Source organism: Schistocerca piceifrons, chromosome 4 (assembly GCF_021461385.2).
Source record: "Schistocerca piceifrons isolate TAMUIC-IGC-003096 chromosome 4, iqSchPice1.1, whole genome shotgun sequence".
Taxonomy (NCBI): domain Eukaryota; kingdom Metazoa; phylum Arthropoda; class Insecta; order Orthoptera; family Acrididae; genus Schistocerca; species Schistocerca piceifrons.
The window spans coordinates 109,967,174-109,982,970 of NC_060141.1; the positions used below are offsets into that span (position 1 = coordinate 109,967,174).

Sequence of the window (15,797 nt, forward strand, 5' to 3'; positions counted from 1 at the left end):
ATGCCCCATGTTTCGTTGAAGTTTCCCATTAGGGACAGTTTAAGGAAACATCTATAACACCTAAGTGGTGTTGGATAAATATATAAAAAAATTATACCATCCAATTTAAGTTGGGATAAAAAATACATATTATAAACATAAAGTATATACAATAAGTAAGTGCATACACTCCTTCCAAACATTTTCAAAATAAGACACTTACAGTAATTTTCATTTTCACACTGGTTCGAGGAAACTAATTTTCATCATTACACTAGATATCTTGAAACATGTTCATTTCATACACACACAGTTCAAATAATAGACAAACAGTACACAAACTAATCTAAATATTAGTATAATAGGTATAGCCTTCAAATAAATAAAAAATAATAATACCCACATAGAACAGTACAGAACATTTTAACATAACAAACACAAATCTGTCTTTCAATATTTTTCAAAGAATGAAATTTTTCACAGACACCCAAGCATACTCATGATCACAGTACATTTTACAAGATTTAGCACTTAATAATATTTTGAAAATTTCAGTTTGCATCCACGTATGTACCAATATTTACACAAAACAGCTATGAGAAGCTTTTCCAACTGACTCTTTAAATACCAAAGTAACTTTGCAAGGTTTTTTCAAAATTATTAACTTTAAAGCTGCTCTTCGTCAATAGTAGTCCAAAATGTTTATTGCTCATATACACCCTAACATATTCAGAACCTATCTTTAATCATCACTGCTGTGTTTTTAAAGCAAGACAGTCCACTTTTTAAGTTACATTAGAAAACCTAGTCTCATAACATCTACAACTATTTGAATAAGATTCCATATACATTTGATAATAAAATTTCACTGACTTTAGTAAGAAGAGTCAGTCCATAAGACATTGATCAAACAAAAAAAAAAAAAAAACCTTAACTTACTTCACTGCTTGCCTCATGAGTAGCAGTCCATGTTACACATTCTGCCCATTATTGGTTTGGCAGTCTTTGTATGTAAACATTTAGGTATAAAACACAATTTAGGTTAAGAACATTAAAAGACACATTTTTAAATTAACACACTGCTCCATCCTCTAGGTTTGGCAGTTCGTGACCACTTATCAATTCCTTGCCCACGTTGGCAAGTCCTTTGGCTACTGCCCACATAGCATTTTAGGTAGTCGTCATCCTCAGGACCACAGCATTTTTATTATTTTGTCTTGTTTTACTGCCCAACGACATATTTTTGAGCAGTTTATTGCTATCATTTCCAGATTTTTCATCATTATTTCACATCTTTGTTACCAATTGCATTAATGGTATAAAACATGAAGCCTGTAACTTTGAAACAGTAATTAGACACTGGTAATATAAAATTTTCTTTACACCATGACAAAATCAGGCAATATACACATCATTAATAGAGTAAATTTAAATGTCATACTTGGGATCAAGTCAGGATTAAGAATTTCTTACTACTTATTTACCATTGCTTTTTCACACACAGTTAGGTCATCAGATATGTCAAGATCAACACAATAATTTTACATCCTACTGCAAGTGATTTCTGCCTACCTTTTGCGGTACTAAACACATGCCTCTCATATCTATTTTACACACATTAGTCAGGTTTATCTCCTAAGTTTTAAACACACATACAGTTATTCAACACCATATTTGCCCTTTTTTTCAAAAACATTTACACTTTGTCATATTATGGCATTCATTTACCTTTTTTTTCCAGTAACCTATTTTTTTCTCATCTACACTTTTCCCTTTACTTTTCCATTACATTTTCTCTTTACAATATCCACAATACTTACAATCATATTGGCCATTTTCTAGTGTGCCCAATTTAATTGCTGATTTACTTGTTCTCGAACAATACACAGTATCTTACCTTATTTCTACACTTTTCAGTTTACTCTGATAGAGAAGAAGGAAAGAAGATAGTAAAATTTCTTAATGATGAAGAGGAAGGTTGGCAGCACAAAAAGAAACGGAAGTAGTGCTGGCAACGACTCGGGTCCCTGGTGCTCGTCAGGCACCAGACAATGCAAAGAGTGCATGTCCCCTAAGGCTTAACAACCCTCATCTGAGGGCATGTACCTTTGAGTAAACAACATAGTTCAAACGTAAGTCCTTTCTGATCTTCAAGTACAAATTAATTATTATCTTGTGGAGCTCTTTGCACTTTCATCAAGTTACCGTAAGCATCATAATTCATAAGGTTTCCAGGTTTTTCACACTAGGTGGCCCTATCTTCATAATTAGGCTGGCAACAATAAGTATTCAATTGAATATAAACAGTTCCTAAGCAAAGTCAAACAGCACACTACAGTAAATAATCAACAACCTGCCACAGGCCTCAAGATCAATAAAACAATAACTCACTTTCATGTAACACTCAGATACAATAATACTAAAGTCATGCATTATATTAACAGTATATATACATACAACATCCTGCCCCAGTCTCTCTATTAACAAGGCAGTATTTTATGGTTCATAAGCAGTGACTTAAATCTGGTGGCTTTTTTAGGCCTCCTATCTTCTACATCTTTCACTATGCTATCAGATCTTGCCAACGTTTTGTATCGTCAGTTGGCTTTTTAGGTTTTGGAATTTTAGAGTCTTTAGCAAGGTACAACATCTCCTGTTCTGCTATTATTTTATCAGCTGGTTCTTTTTGTTCCTGTAATTCGTACTCCTTCAAAACATTTGTTAAGGCTTGCCCCAGTATAGTATCATCTGGAGGTTCCTGCAAATTATGCCCCTGTGTTACATTACTGAATAATTCCTTTGGTTTTGGCCCATTTCTACTTTCTGTATCTTGCTTTGGAGAAATGTCACTAATTTTCTCATACCCTCTTTCAGTAAAAGTATTTTCACTTTCGTTTATTCCTGAGTATCCATCTTCACTGCAGTCATCACTACTCTCTTCCTCACCATCAGATTCACTTAAGTACACGACTTTTGAACAATAGGGAAAGTTAGTTTATTCATTCTTATCTGTATTCATATACCCTTCATCATCTGAACTATCACTGATTTCATTTTTGTCATCAGATTCGAGCAGGGAAGCAACTTTTAAACAGTGAGGCATATTATCTCTAGATGTTTCAGCCACTTCGTTTTTCGACTCATTTTCTACACAATGCATATCGTTTGGACACTCAGGTACTTCTGTTGTATCACCTTGAACGATTTCAGCCTTAACTTCATACTTAGTATAATCGTCATATACTTCGATAACCTTCATTTCACTGTTTCCTTTACTGTCAATTTCAGATAATCGTGCGAAATTCCTAATAGACCCCTCTGCATTAGAATCACAGAACACCTTTCCATCAACAATAACTTCACCTGCACTGCTTATAATGTCATGTTCACTAACGTCCTCCTTTACATCACTTTCACCTATTATTAATTGTGCACACGTCTTTTGGGTGGCGTATTCTACCTTCATTTCCTCTTTATTCAACATAACGTTCCCCACATCTACGTCTTTTACCTCATACACATCATTAACAGTACAAATATTCCCCTTTTCACTAGCCTTTTCTGTCTCCCTTTCTTTCCTTAATAATTTCTTTTCGCACGATTCCGATATTGAGTTATCCTTATCATATGACATATTAACTTTATTTCCATTTTTACATTCATCTATGACGGAAACCAGCCAACGGAAGTGTCCGATCCCGCCGCTTCTGTTTCTCTCTACGGCAGCCATCTTGTTCTGGCGTCTGCCATTTGTGTGTGCTGCCAAGTGCAATGTACGGTGCTCCAGCAAACGCTGCCCCGAGCACAAACAGTCACGTGACTTCGCACTGGGCTGGTCACTATGTATCACTCCGCGCACGGTTTCCATAGGCGCGTCCTTAACCTTCCTGCCCTGTAGTTTGCATCTTTCCCTCTCGAATTTATTCTTTGGCATCTTTTCTTCGGGCCCAAAACCGGTTTCCGCGTGAATCCGGCCCGTAACACACGCGGTTTTCAGTTTTCCATATCGTCTCTAGTTTGGAAATCCCGTGCCATGTATCCTCTGCCGCGCGTCGTATAATTTCCTCTACCTCTCGCACGACCTCTTTGAATCGTGTTTACACGAAATCTATCATTTTCAGGTCGTTCAGTTTGGTCATTACTTTCTCGCGAATAATTGTTGTTATTATGGGGACAGACTCGCAATTTCTTCGCCAGTGATCTTCATCCTCTACCCTTTTCAGAAACGCAGAAAAACTTCTATGGGTACCCCCAACATATCGTTTAGAATCCTCAGGCAGTTTCTGCCAAAGAACCCAAACGATCTCGGCTTCAGTCCTCCTAGCCTTCAGATGTATCAGCTTTCTGTACCATGATTCGCAAAACTCTTTCATGGTTTGCCTACCTCTGAAATCGTACAGCCTGCCCATTAGAAACTCACGCCACAACTGGTCTTGTTTTTGTTCTGACCAGTACTCGTCAATAAATTTTTGCTTAAAATTTTCAAAAGACATCTGGGTTATATCCAGATCGAACCCCCTCCTTTTTGCTTCTCCCGTTAAGGCACTGATCATAACATTGATTTTTTCCTGCTCAGATAAATATTCAGGAAAGTGTCTTTCACAATTCTTTACAAAATCAAGAGGGTGCCATCCGTTATTTCTCTTTGCAGGGTCGAATTTTTCCTCGCCCTCTAATATTTTACTGAAAGGCATCCTTTCAGTAAAATGTGTAGGTCCTGTTTGTATTTTTCTTTCCAGTTCATACATTTTGCCTTGGATTTGTGAAGTGTTATGGTCACATCTCTTTTCGCAAGTAACAATCTGTTATTTGGTTCTCTGCTTGTTTCTGTTACAGATTGTTTAATCTGTACAAATTCCGCGTTACACTCTGTTTGTACTTCGGATTTGATACCGAATACCTTTTCGTCCACTTTAGTATTGACTAATGTTCTATTTGGTCTTGAATTTTAATTACTTCAGTGTCAAATCTTTCATTAATGCCATCAATCTGTCCTTGTACATTGGCAATATTGCCATTGATGACAGTAAATTCGCTTTTAATATTTTTGATTTCATTACTCACTATTCCTACCCTTGAATTGACTTCATCTATTTGTTTGCTAAATCTGGTACTCTGCATTTCGATTTGTTTACTTTGTGCAATAATCTGCGCCTTGATATTGTCATTGTCTGCTGCATTTTATTGTCCCTGTACTACAATTTGTGCGTTAATAATGTCATTTTGCGCAGACAGGATTCTAAGCAAGTCAGTCAAGTCTAGTGTCTTTTCGCTTGTAGATTCTACTGCATTTTCGTGTTCGAGTCCTACTTCCCTTTCAGTTTTTGATGATTCGATCATATCCCGCGATTCATTAACTTAGCCACTGTCTTCCAAAACATCGCTCATATTGTCTTGCTTAGTACGCGCGACATGCATAGCTTCTATCTGTTTATTGACATCGGCGTGGTATCGTACGTAATTTAAGTCGCGCATAGTGCCATCTGTTGGTGTGCTGCCTGAACTACTCTCGATTGCAATCTGCTCTCGCGTATTTAGATTCATTTCTAGTTCTCTGTCCATTTTAGTTACTATTAAGTTATGATATGTATAATTTTCAATTTAAGCTGAACTTTCACTATCAGTTCTGTCAAATAATGTACAGGTTCGTACCGCTGGACGTTTTATGTTCACTCTATGTTTGTAAAATGCTAACTACTTATAATTTATTTTTTTCGGCTGTAGGTGCAAATTGAACAACGTCTTGTCACGCAGCGCCACATATAACACTCCGCGCCCACTACTGCTATATCATAACCTTAAAGTTGGAAGCAGGTTGTCAAATAAAACTATTATATTAAAGCAATTATGGTACAACGCAACAGAGCAGTGTTACCCTCTGAGAGGAATTTTGTTATGTTGACCGTGTTGTACCTAATGGAGGTGGCTTATCGGAAAATGAAAGTATGAATTACATAAATATTCGAACAGTAACAAACAATATTTTTGCCTATCTACACTGTTTAAAGGAAAAGGAAAACGGTCACCAGCCTAATTAGGCAAGAGAAAGCTTAACTTGTTACCTAGCATTAGCACAATAGACAAACTGTGGATCCTGTTATACTATTAATATGCACTTCCAATACACAAGAGAGACAAACACTTCGCAAACGAGTATATAACCGTCCATAAATGCAATTCACGACTTTTACTACAGTGAGACACAATGTTGACAAATTTGCAAGACACTGACTCACCTTCTGCGATTTACAACGGGCAGCAATGTGATCATTTACTAAGCAAAACTTTATAAGCCTCAGTCTTCAGACCTTTTAATTTTGAAGTTGGTAACAACTCTTTAATAAGCAGTTTTAATAGGAAAATTATTTTCAGTAAGCATCATTTACTTTAACTCACTCTCTTGTCAAATTAACTTTAACTTCCTTTTTACTATGTTCAAGAGGCATTAATTAGCAAAACACTGGTCTTTAATGTTCTTTCAGTAGGGACTCTCGGTAATCACTTTAGTTCAAACGGAGAGGAACCTGAGAGGTGTTATGATAAGGGAAAAATTAAGGTAGGTACATAAATTCAGTTATAAGTTACCTTATATTTGTGCACACTATATCGCCTAATAAGCCGATCCTTCACTGTACATTATTATAGTACTCCTTTACAGTGATTGCGCAATGTGGTGGCTACTGCATGTTGGTACGCGGATTTGCAGACAGAATTGCTCGACTCTGGCCCTTCTTGGTGGCGATGATGAATACCAATTTCAGAATCGCTCCGGCTATTTATCCATCCGAGGCATTGGAAAAGTAGCAGAAAAAGCCTCTCTCGGAACCAGCACAATACGCAACATTTACATGGCAGTGCTCAGTTTGGTGGCTCGATCCCGACTGACTCTCAGTTCCACCTTTTCTACCTAGGCCAACCACAACTTTCGCGCGCTACACAGTTCCATTCCCGAGGGGAACCACTACACCTTTTACATACAAACTAACTAAGAATCCTAAGTGAAGGTCAGCAGTTTACATAACAGCAAACAAACACAGTAAATAAAACAGAACATTTGCACATAATGACATGTCTACAAAAAATTATTCACACAGAAATTACAATTATATGTAGTAAGTTTTGTTCCCTCCAAATGGGACACAGAATTTAAATGCCAGATATACTACATTGCATAGAAGCAAATCATGACCTCAAAGTTTTAACAAAGAAAGGAGTATACAGTTTTATGTTATCGATTCAATCACACACATTTACAGAAGCTCAACGATGTAACATTAAACCAAAGGAAAAGGCAAAATAAATCATTAGAGTATTAGAGATATGGTGTTACAACCTGTGATTTGTGTGCTGCAGTGCGGCCTCTGGACGTGCGTCTGCTGGGGGTGAGCCAGCCGCTGTCTGCCGGCCGCCGCTACGACTTGCTGTGCCAGTCCTCCGGGTCACGGCCGCCAGCGCGCATCACGTGGTGGCTGAACGGACAGCGCCAGCAACACAGTAAGCTCACGGTGAGCCACCGCGCAGCTGCCGTCGCCTATCTAACTACCCTCATAAAATCTGACCAATCTGAAGGCACAGTCAACGGCATCACCCAGAGCAGGGGTAGTCAATCGTTTTTAACTACCGCTCACTGTTGTATTTCTATTAGTAACAAAATTTCGTGACCACCCACCAGTTCCACAGTAACGTCTGTTTATTAACTAGGGAATTTAAAGTACTTTACAAAATTTACGAAACACAATTACACCAAGTTAAAGCAATGCTTACGAAATACTTTGTGTCAAAATTCTATGAAAACCTAATGAAAATGCCTTGAAAACTCCCAACAGATACCTTCCACAATGAGAGCTGCAGAGCCTACTACATGGCGGTATTGCCGGCCGAGGTGGCCGAGCGGTTCTAGGAGCTTCAGTCCGTAACCGCGCTGCTGCTATGGTCGCAGGTTCGAATCCTCCCTCGGGCATGGATGTGTGTGATGTCCTTAGGTTAGTTAGTTAGTTCTAAGTTCTAGGGGACTGATGATTCAAATGGCGCCGAGCACTATGGGACTTAACTGCTGAGGTCATCAGTTCCCTAGAACTCAGAACTACTTAAGCCTAACTAACCTAAGGACATCACACACATCCATGCATGAGGCAGGATTCGAACCTGCGACCGTAGCGGTCGTGTGGTTCCAGACTGTAGCGCCAATAATCTCACGGCCACCCCGGCCGGAGGGACTGATGACCTCCGATGTTAAGGCCCATAGTGCTCAGAGCCATTTGAACCATTTTTGGGCGGTAGGGAGCAGATTGACTGCCACTGACATAGAGTGTGGCACGCAGCATTAACGGACAATAGTCTTCATCTACCACTGGAACAAAGTACGGCTCACACTGGACGTATCTGAAAGGAACACCCAAATAATTCCCACCGTATTTCAGACTCGGCAATCATGCAAACTGTCAGAAGAAACCTTTGAAGATGAAATTAATGCCGAGCTCATGGCGTCGTGTGCTACGGAAATCTATTCTCGTCATCCTCACTCACGTTTTAGTAACGAGCTTTGCGCTTTTGCTTCTGCTATACAGATTGTCACTTGTAAGAGTCGTCGGGAACGTTTTCTCTAGTGTTTCGGCAAATACTTGCAATTTCGTTTTTGCCGTGTGTAGCTGGGGTCAGTCCAAGGAAATGATGCTCACCACGTCTTTCATGCGACGCCCGATATAGTAGGAAGCGTCGATCTAATTTCCTTTGCAAACAAAATTATGTTGTTGTTGTGGTCTTCAGTCCTGAGACTGGTTTCATGCAGCTCTCCATGCTACTCTATCCTGTGCAAGCTTCTTCATCTCCCAGTACCTACTGCAACCTACATCCTTCTGAATCTGCTTAGTGTACTGATCTCTTGGAGTCCCTCTACGATTTTTACCCTCCACACTGCCCTCAAATGCTAAATTTGTGATCCCTTGATGCCTCAAAGCATGTCCTACCAACCGATCCCTTCTTCTAGTCAAGTTCTGCCACAAACTTCTCTTCTCCCCAATCCTGTTCAATACCTCCTCATTAGTTACGTGATCTACCCACCTTATCTTCAGCATTCTTCTGTAGCACCACATTTCGAAAGCTTCTATTCTCTTCTTGTCCAAACTGGTTATTGTCCATGTTTCACTTACATACATGGCTACACTCCATACAAATAATTTCAGAAACGACTTCCTGACACTTAAATCTATACTCGATGTTAACAAATTTCTCTTCTTCAGAAACGATTTCCTTGCCATTGCCAGTCTACCTTTTATATCCTCTCTACTTCGACCATCATCAGTTATTTTACTCCCTAAATAGCAAAACTCCTTTACCACTTTAAGTGTCTCATTTCCTAATCTAATTCCCTCAGCATCACCCGATTTAATTTGACTACATTCCATTATCCTCGTTATGCTTTTGTTGATGTTCATCTTATATCCTCCTTTCAAGAAACTGTCCATTCCGTTCAACTGCTCTTCCAAGTCCTTTGCTGTCTCTGACAGAATTACAATGTCATCGGCGAACCTCAAAGTTTTTACTTCTTCTCCATGAATTTTAATACCTACTCCGAATTTTTCTTTTGTTTCCTTTACTGCTTGCTCAATATACAGATTGAATAACATCGGGGAGAGGCTACAACCCTGTCTCACTCCCTTCCCAACCACTGCTTCCCTTTCATGCCCCTCGACTCTTATAACTGCCGTCTGGTTTCTGTACAAATTGTAAATAGCCTTTCGCTCCCTGTATTTTACCCCTGCCACCTTCAGAATTTGAAAGAGAGTATTCCAGTTAACGTTGTCAAAAGCTTTCTCTAAGTCTACAAATGCTAGAAACGTAGGTTTGCCTTTTCTTAATCTTTCTTCTAAGATAAGTCGTAAGGTTAGTACTGCCTCACGTGTTCCAACATTTCTACGGAATCCAAACTGATCTTCCCCGAGGTCCGCTTCTACCAGTTTTTCCATTCGTCTGTAAAGAATTCGCGATAGTATTTTGCAGCTGTGACTTATTAAACTGATAGTTCGGTAATTTTCACATCTGTCAACACCTGCTTTCTTTGGTATTGGAATTATTATATTCTTCTTGAAGTCTGTGGGTATTTCGCCTGTCTCATACATCTTGCTCACCAGATGGTAGAGTTTTGTCATGACTGGCTCTCCCAAGGCCATCAGTAGTTCTAATGGAATGTTGTCTACTCCCGGGGCCTTGTTTCGACTCAGGTCTTTCAGTGCTCTGTCAAACTCTTCACGCAGTATCTTATCTCCCATTTCATCTTCATCTACATCCTCTTCCATTTCCATAATACTCTCCTCAAGTACATCGCCCTTGTATAAATCCTCTATATACTCCTTCCACCTTTCTGCCTTCCCTACTTTGCTTAGAACTGGGTTGCCATCTGAGCTCTTGATATTCATACAAGTGGTTCTCTTCTCTCCAAAGGTCTCTTTAATTTTCCTGTAGGCAGTATCTATCTTAAGCCTAGTGAGACAAGCCTCTACATCCTTACATTTGTCCTCTAGCCACCCCTGCTTAGCCATTTTGCACTTTCTGTCGATCTCATTTTTGAGACGTTTGTATTCCCTTTTGCCTGCTTCATTTACTGCATTTTTATATTTTCTCCTTTCATCAATTAAATTCAATATTTCTTCTGTTACCCAAGGATTTCTATTAGCCCTCGTCTTTTTACCTACTTGATCCTCTGCTGCCTTCACTACTTCATCCCTCAGAGCTACCCATTCTTCTTCTACTGTATTTCTTTCCCCCATTCCTGTCAATTGTTCCCTTATGCTCTCCCTGAAACTCTCTACAACCTCTGGTTCTTTCAGTTTATCCAGGTCCCATCTCCTTAAATTCCCACCTTTTTGCAGTTTCTTCAGTTTCAATCTGCAGTTCATAACCAATAGATTGTGGTCAGAATCCACATCTGCCCCTGGAAATGTCTTACAATTTAAAACCTGATTCCTAAATCTCTGTCTTACCATTATATAATCTATCTGATACCTATTAGTATCTCCAGGATTCTTCCAGGTATACAACCTTCTTTTATGATTCTTGAACCAAGTGTTAGCTATGATTAAGTTATGCTCTGTGCAAAATTCTACAAGGCGGCTTCCTCTTTCATTTCTTCCCCCCAATCCATATTCACCTACTATGTTTCCTTCTCTCCCTTTTCCTACTGACGAATTCCAGTCACCCATGACTATTAAATTTTCGTCTCCCTTCACTACCTGAATAATTTCTTTTATCTCGTCATACATTTCATCAAATTCTTCATCATCTGCAGAGCTAGTTGGCATATAAACTTGTACTACTGTAGCAGGCATGGGCTTTGTGTCTATCTTGGCCACAATAATGCGTTCACTATGCTGTTTGTAGTAGCTAATCCGCACTCCTATTTTTTTATTCATTATTAAACCTACTCCTGCATTACCCCTATTTGATTTTGTATTTATAACCCTGTAATCACCTGACCAAAAGTCTTGCTCCTCCTGCCACCGAACTTCACTAATTCCCACTATATCTAACTTTAACCTATCCATTTCCCTTTTTAAATTTTCTAACCTACCTGCCCGATTAAGGGATCTGACATTCCACGCTCCGATCCGTAGAATGCCAGTTTTCTTTCTCCTGATAACGACGTCCTCTTGAGTAGTCCCCGCCCGGAGATCCGAATGGGGGACTATTTTACCTCCGGAATATTTTACCCAAGAGGACGCCATCATCATTTAATCATACAGTAAAGCTGCATGTCCTCGGGAAAAATTACGGCTGTAGTATCCCCTTGCTTTCAGCCGTTCGCAGTACCAGCTCAGCAAGGCCGTTTTGGTTAATGTTACAAGGCCAGATCAGTCAATCATCCAGACTGTTGCCCCTGCAACTACTGAAAAGGCTGCTGCCCCTCTTCAGGAACCACATGTTTGTCTGGCCTCTCAACAGATACCCCTCCGTTGTGGTTGCACCTACAGTACGACCATCTGTATCGCTGAGGCACGCAAGCCTCCCCACCAACGGCAAGGTCCATGGTTCATGGGGGAAGAACAAAATTATATATGAAATAAAATTTCGCTTCCAAATTATATATGAAATAAAATTTCACTTCCAATTCAGTACAGCGATCCCACATTAGTCTAGTGCGGTATTTGTTCTATAGATATATATTAATAAAGACACTGAAGCACGAGGAATAGCCAGTACTCCAGCAACGAAAGCACCGCTCTGCACTGCGCTCCATGCTACCCACATGCAGAAGCGTGCTCCTCAGTTGCTCCTGGAGTGCTGCTTTTTTCATGCTGTATTGTCCCTGTTACTTCATATCGATGAAAAAGATATCGCATTACACTAATTTGGGACCGCTGTATCTAAAGAGTACGTAAAATTACGCTTTAAAAATCATTCTTTTGTATCGGGAAACAAACTGACGCTTTCTGTAGCCACTGGCCTGTCACACTGCAGCGCCAAAGAAACGTTTGTAGGTATGCGCATTCAAATGCAGAGATATGTAAACAGACAAAATACGGCACTACGGTCGGCAACGTCTATATAAGACAACAAGTGTCTGGCGCAGTTGTTAGATCGGTTACCGCTGCTACAACGGCAGGTTGTTGTTGTTGTGGTGTTCGGTCCAAAGACTGGTTTGATGCAGCTTTCCAAGCTATTCCATCCAGTGCAAGCCTCTTCATAATAACTACTGCAACCTATATCCTTCCGAATCTGCTTAGTTTATTCATCTCTTGGTCTTCCTCTACGATTTTTACGCTCCACACTCCCCTCCAATACTAAATTGGTGGTCCCTTGAGGCCTCAGAACATGTGCTACCAACCGATCCCTTTTTCTAGTCATGTTGTGCCACAAATTCCTCTTCTCCCCTATTCTATTCAATACCTCCCCATTTGTTACATGATCTACCCGTCTAACCTTCAGTATTCTTCTGTAGCCCACATTTTAGAAGCTTCTATTCTCCTCTTGTCTAAACTACTGGTTGTCCATGTTTCACATCCAGACATGTGTACACACAATACAAATATTTTCACAAACGACTTCCTTACACTTAAATCTATACTCGATACAAACAAATTTCTCTTCTTCAGAAACGCTTTCCTTGCCATCGCTTGTCTACATTTTATATCCTCTCTACTTGTATCATCCTTAGTTATTTTGCTGCCCAAATAGCAAAACACATCTACTACTTTAAGTGCCTGATTTCCTAATCTAATTCTCTCAGCATCACCTCACTTAATTCGACTACATTCCATTGTCCTCGTTTTGCTTTTGTTGATGTTCATCATATATCCTCCTTAAAAGACGCTGTCCATTGCGTTCAACTGTTCTTCCTACTCCTCTGCTGTCTCTGACAGAATATCAACGTCATCGGCCACCGACAAAGTTTTTATTTCTTTTCCTAGCACTTTAATTCATAATCCCAATTCTTCTTTTGTTTCATTTTTTGTTTGCTCAGTATACAGATTGAATTACGTCAGGGATAGGCTACAAACCTGCCTCACTTACTTCGTGACCACTGCAACTCTTTCATGCCCCTAAACACCTATCACTTCCATCTGGTATCTTTACACATTGTACATGGCCTTGCGCGCCGTGTATCTTACCTCTGCCACCTTTAGAATTAGAAAGAGAGTATTCTAGTAAACATTGTCTAATGTTTTCTCTGAGTCTGCAAAAGGGAAAATTGTAGGCTTGTCTGTCCTTAACCCAGCTTCTAAGATATGTCGTTGGGTCAGTATTGCCTCACGTGTTCCTATATTTCGACGGAATCCAAACTGATCTTCCCCGAGGTCGGCTTCTACCAGTTCTTCCATTCGTCTGTAAAGAATTCATGGTTGAAGTGGTGTTACAGACAGCGCTCGAGCGATGGGACACAGCAACTCCGAGGTAGCGATGAAGTAGGGATTATCCCGTACGACCATTTCACGGGTGTATCGTGAATATCGGTATCCGGTAAATCATCAAATCTCCGACATCGCTGCGCAGGAAAAAGATCCTGGAAGAACGGGACTCACAGCAACTGAACAGAATCGTTCAACGAGACACAGGTGCAACCCTTCCGCAAATTGCTGGAGATTTCAATGTTCGGCCATCAACAAGTGTCAGCGTGCGAGCCATTCAACGAAACGTCATCGGTATGACTTTTCGGAGCCCAAGGCACACTCGTGTAGCTTTGATCACTGCACCACACAAAGCTTTAAGCCTCTCCTGGGCCCGTCAATGCCGACGTTGGACTGTTGATGACTAGAAACATGGTTCCTGGTCAGACAAGTCACGTTTCAAATGGTATCCAGTGGATGGACCTGCGCCGGTATGGAATCAACCTCATGAATCCATGGGCCCAGCATGTCAGCAATGAATTGTTCAGGTTGGTGGAGGCTCTGTAATGGTGTGGGGCGTGGTCAGTTGGATTGATATGGGACCCCTGATACTACTCTGACGAGTGACACGTGCATAAGCACTGTCTGATCACCTGCTTCCGTTAATGTCCATTGTACATTCCGACAGACTTGGGCAATTCCAGCAGGACAGTGCGACACCCCACACCTCCAGAACTGCTACAGAGGGGCTGCTGAACCACTCTTCTGATTTTAAATACTTACCCTACCCACAAAACACCCCAGACATGAACATCATTGAGCATATCTGTACTTTTACGAATGTATGGAAAGTCCTGCACCCTTCACAGCGTCAGTTCCTTCCACCACTACTGCAGACATGAGTGTAGTCCATGTCACGTCGTGCTGCGGCACTTCTGCGTGCTCGTGGGGGTCGTACACGATATTAAGCATGTACATCAGTGTCTTTGGCTCTTCAGTGTATAAAAGACGTGATGTGTTAGGGCAGATTCCAGCAAACACGAAACCACAAATATCTGCGGAGACACATCCTACATAGATTTATTTTATTTATCTGCTTCGAATTCGTGACATTTTGAGAAAGTTCGACAAGGACTTACCTATTTTCACTATGAGTGGTCATTCACAAAACCCAAATATCTGAAAGCAAAAATTAATTTATGTGTTACGGTACCAGAACCAGAATGTTTCTTTTTAAGACTTCTTTTGACAGTGGAACACTCAGCTGTAATTAAGGGACGAGTACAGTTGTTTTAGAATTTATTTGGAACTTACTCTTACCAAGAAAACGAAACAATGGGAAAGATAGGGAGGATGCATTGCCTTTTACGTAAGGTTTGATGTGTTTGTACGCGCATATTTTCTCCATCAGATATTTTTCCCACTGTTCATCTTTTCAACAACGTGAAAAGTTTAGCATCAACGGTGGTCAAGAACATCCAATATAAGACTTGCTTTGGATACTATTAAAGTTGACAATCATTGTTACTTCCTTAATTATGTAGGGTTACAGTTAGGTGGTTTCCTATTCTATGGCTGCTCAGAACTCTGTAAGCTGTAATGACATTGTTTAATATTGCAATTTTTTAATGGAAATACACAATTTTACACAATTTACAATGTGGCAATGTTAAGACAGTTGTCAAAATGATGCATCTCGGCCTCTGAAAGTGAACTAATCCTAAACACAACTGTATTAAATTGTAACTCTCAGAATTTTAAATAATCCTAAACACAACAGTTTAAAATTTCAACTAGAAATTCCTTTAAAAAATTATTCTTACGGTTATGTTATGATATTGGCCAGTACTATGATAAAAGCTGGTGAAACAACAAGTTTACGCCTGTGCACACGGTATTTACCTTAGCTGCTATGAATTGTCTTCTGCATGGCTGCTCTCACCTACTGAAGTTCCTATAAAATCTAATTAAGCCTTTGCTGAATTTTCCAGCACAAAC

At 40.0% G+C, this 15,797-nt stretch overlaps 1 protein-coding gene across 1 annotated transcript in view; it reads left to right on the top strand.

Moving 5' to 3' along the window:
• LOC124795639 (hemicentin-2-like) overlaps positions 1 to 15,797 on the top strand; it is a 391,499-nt gene that overhangs the window by 240,284 nt on the left and 135,418 nt on the right. The window contains exon 6 of the mRNA XM_047259712.1: positions 7,333 to 7,484. Coding sequence (XP_047115668.1) covers positions 7,333 to 7,484 — 152 coding nt within the window. The remainder of the gene's footprint in view (positions 1 to 7,332; positions 7,485 to 15,797) is intronic.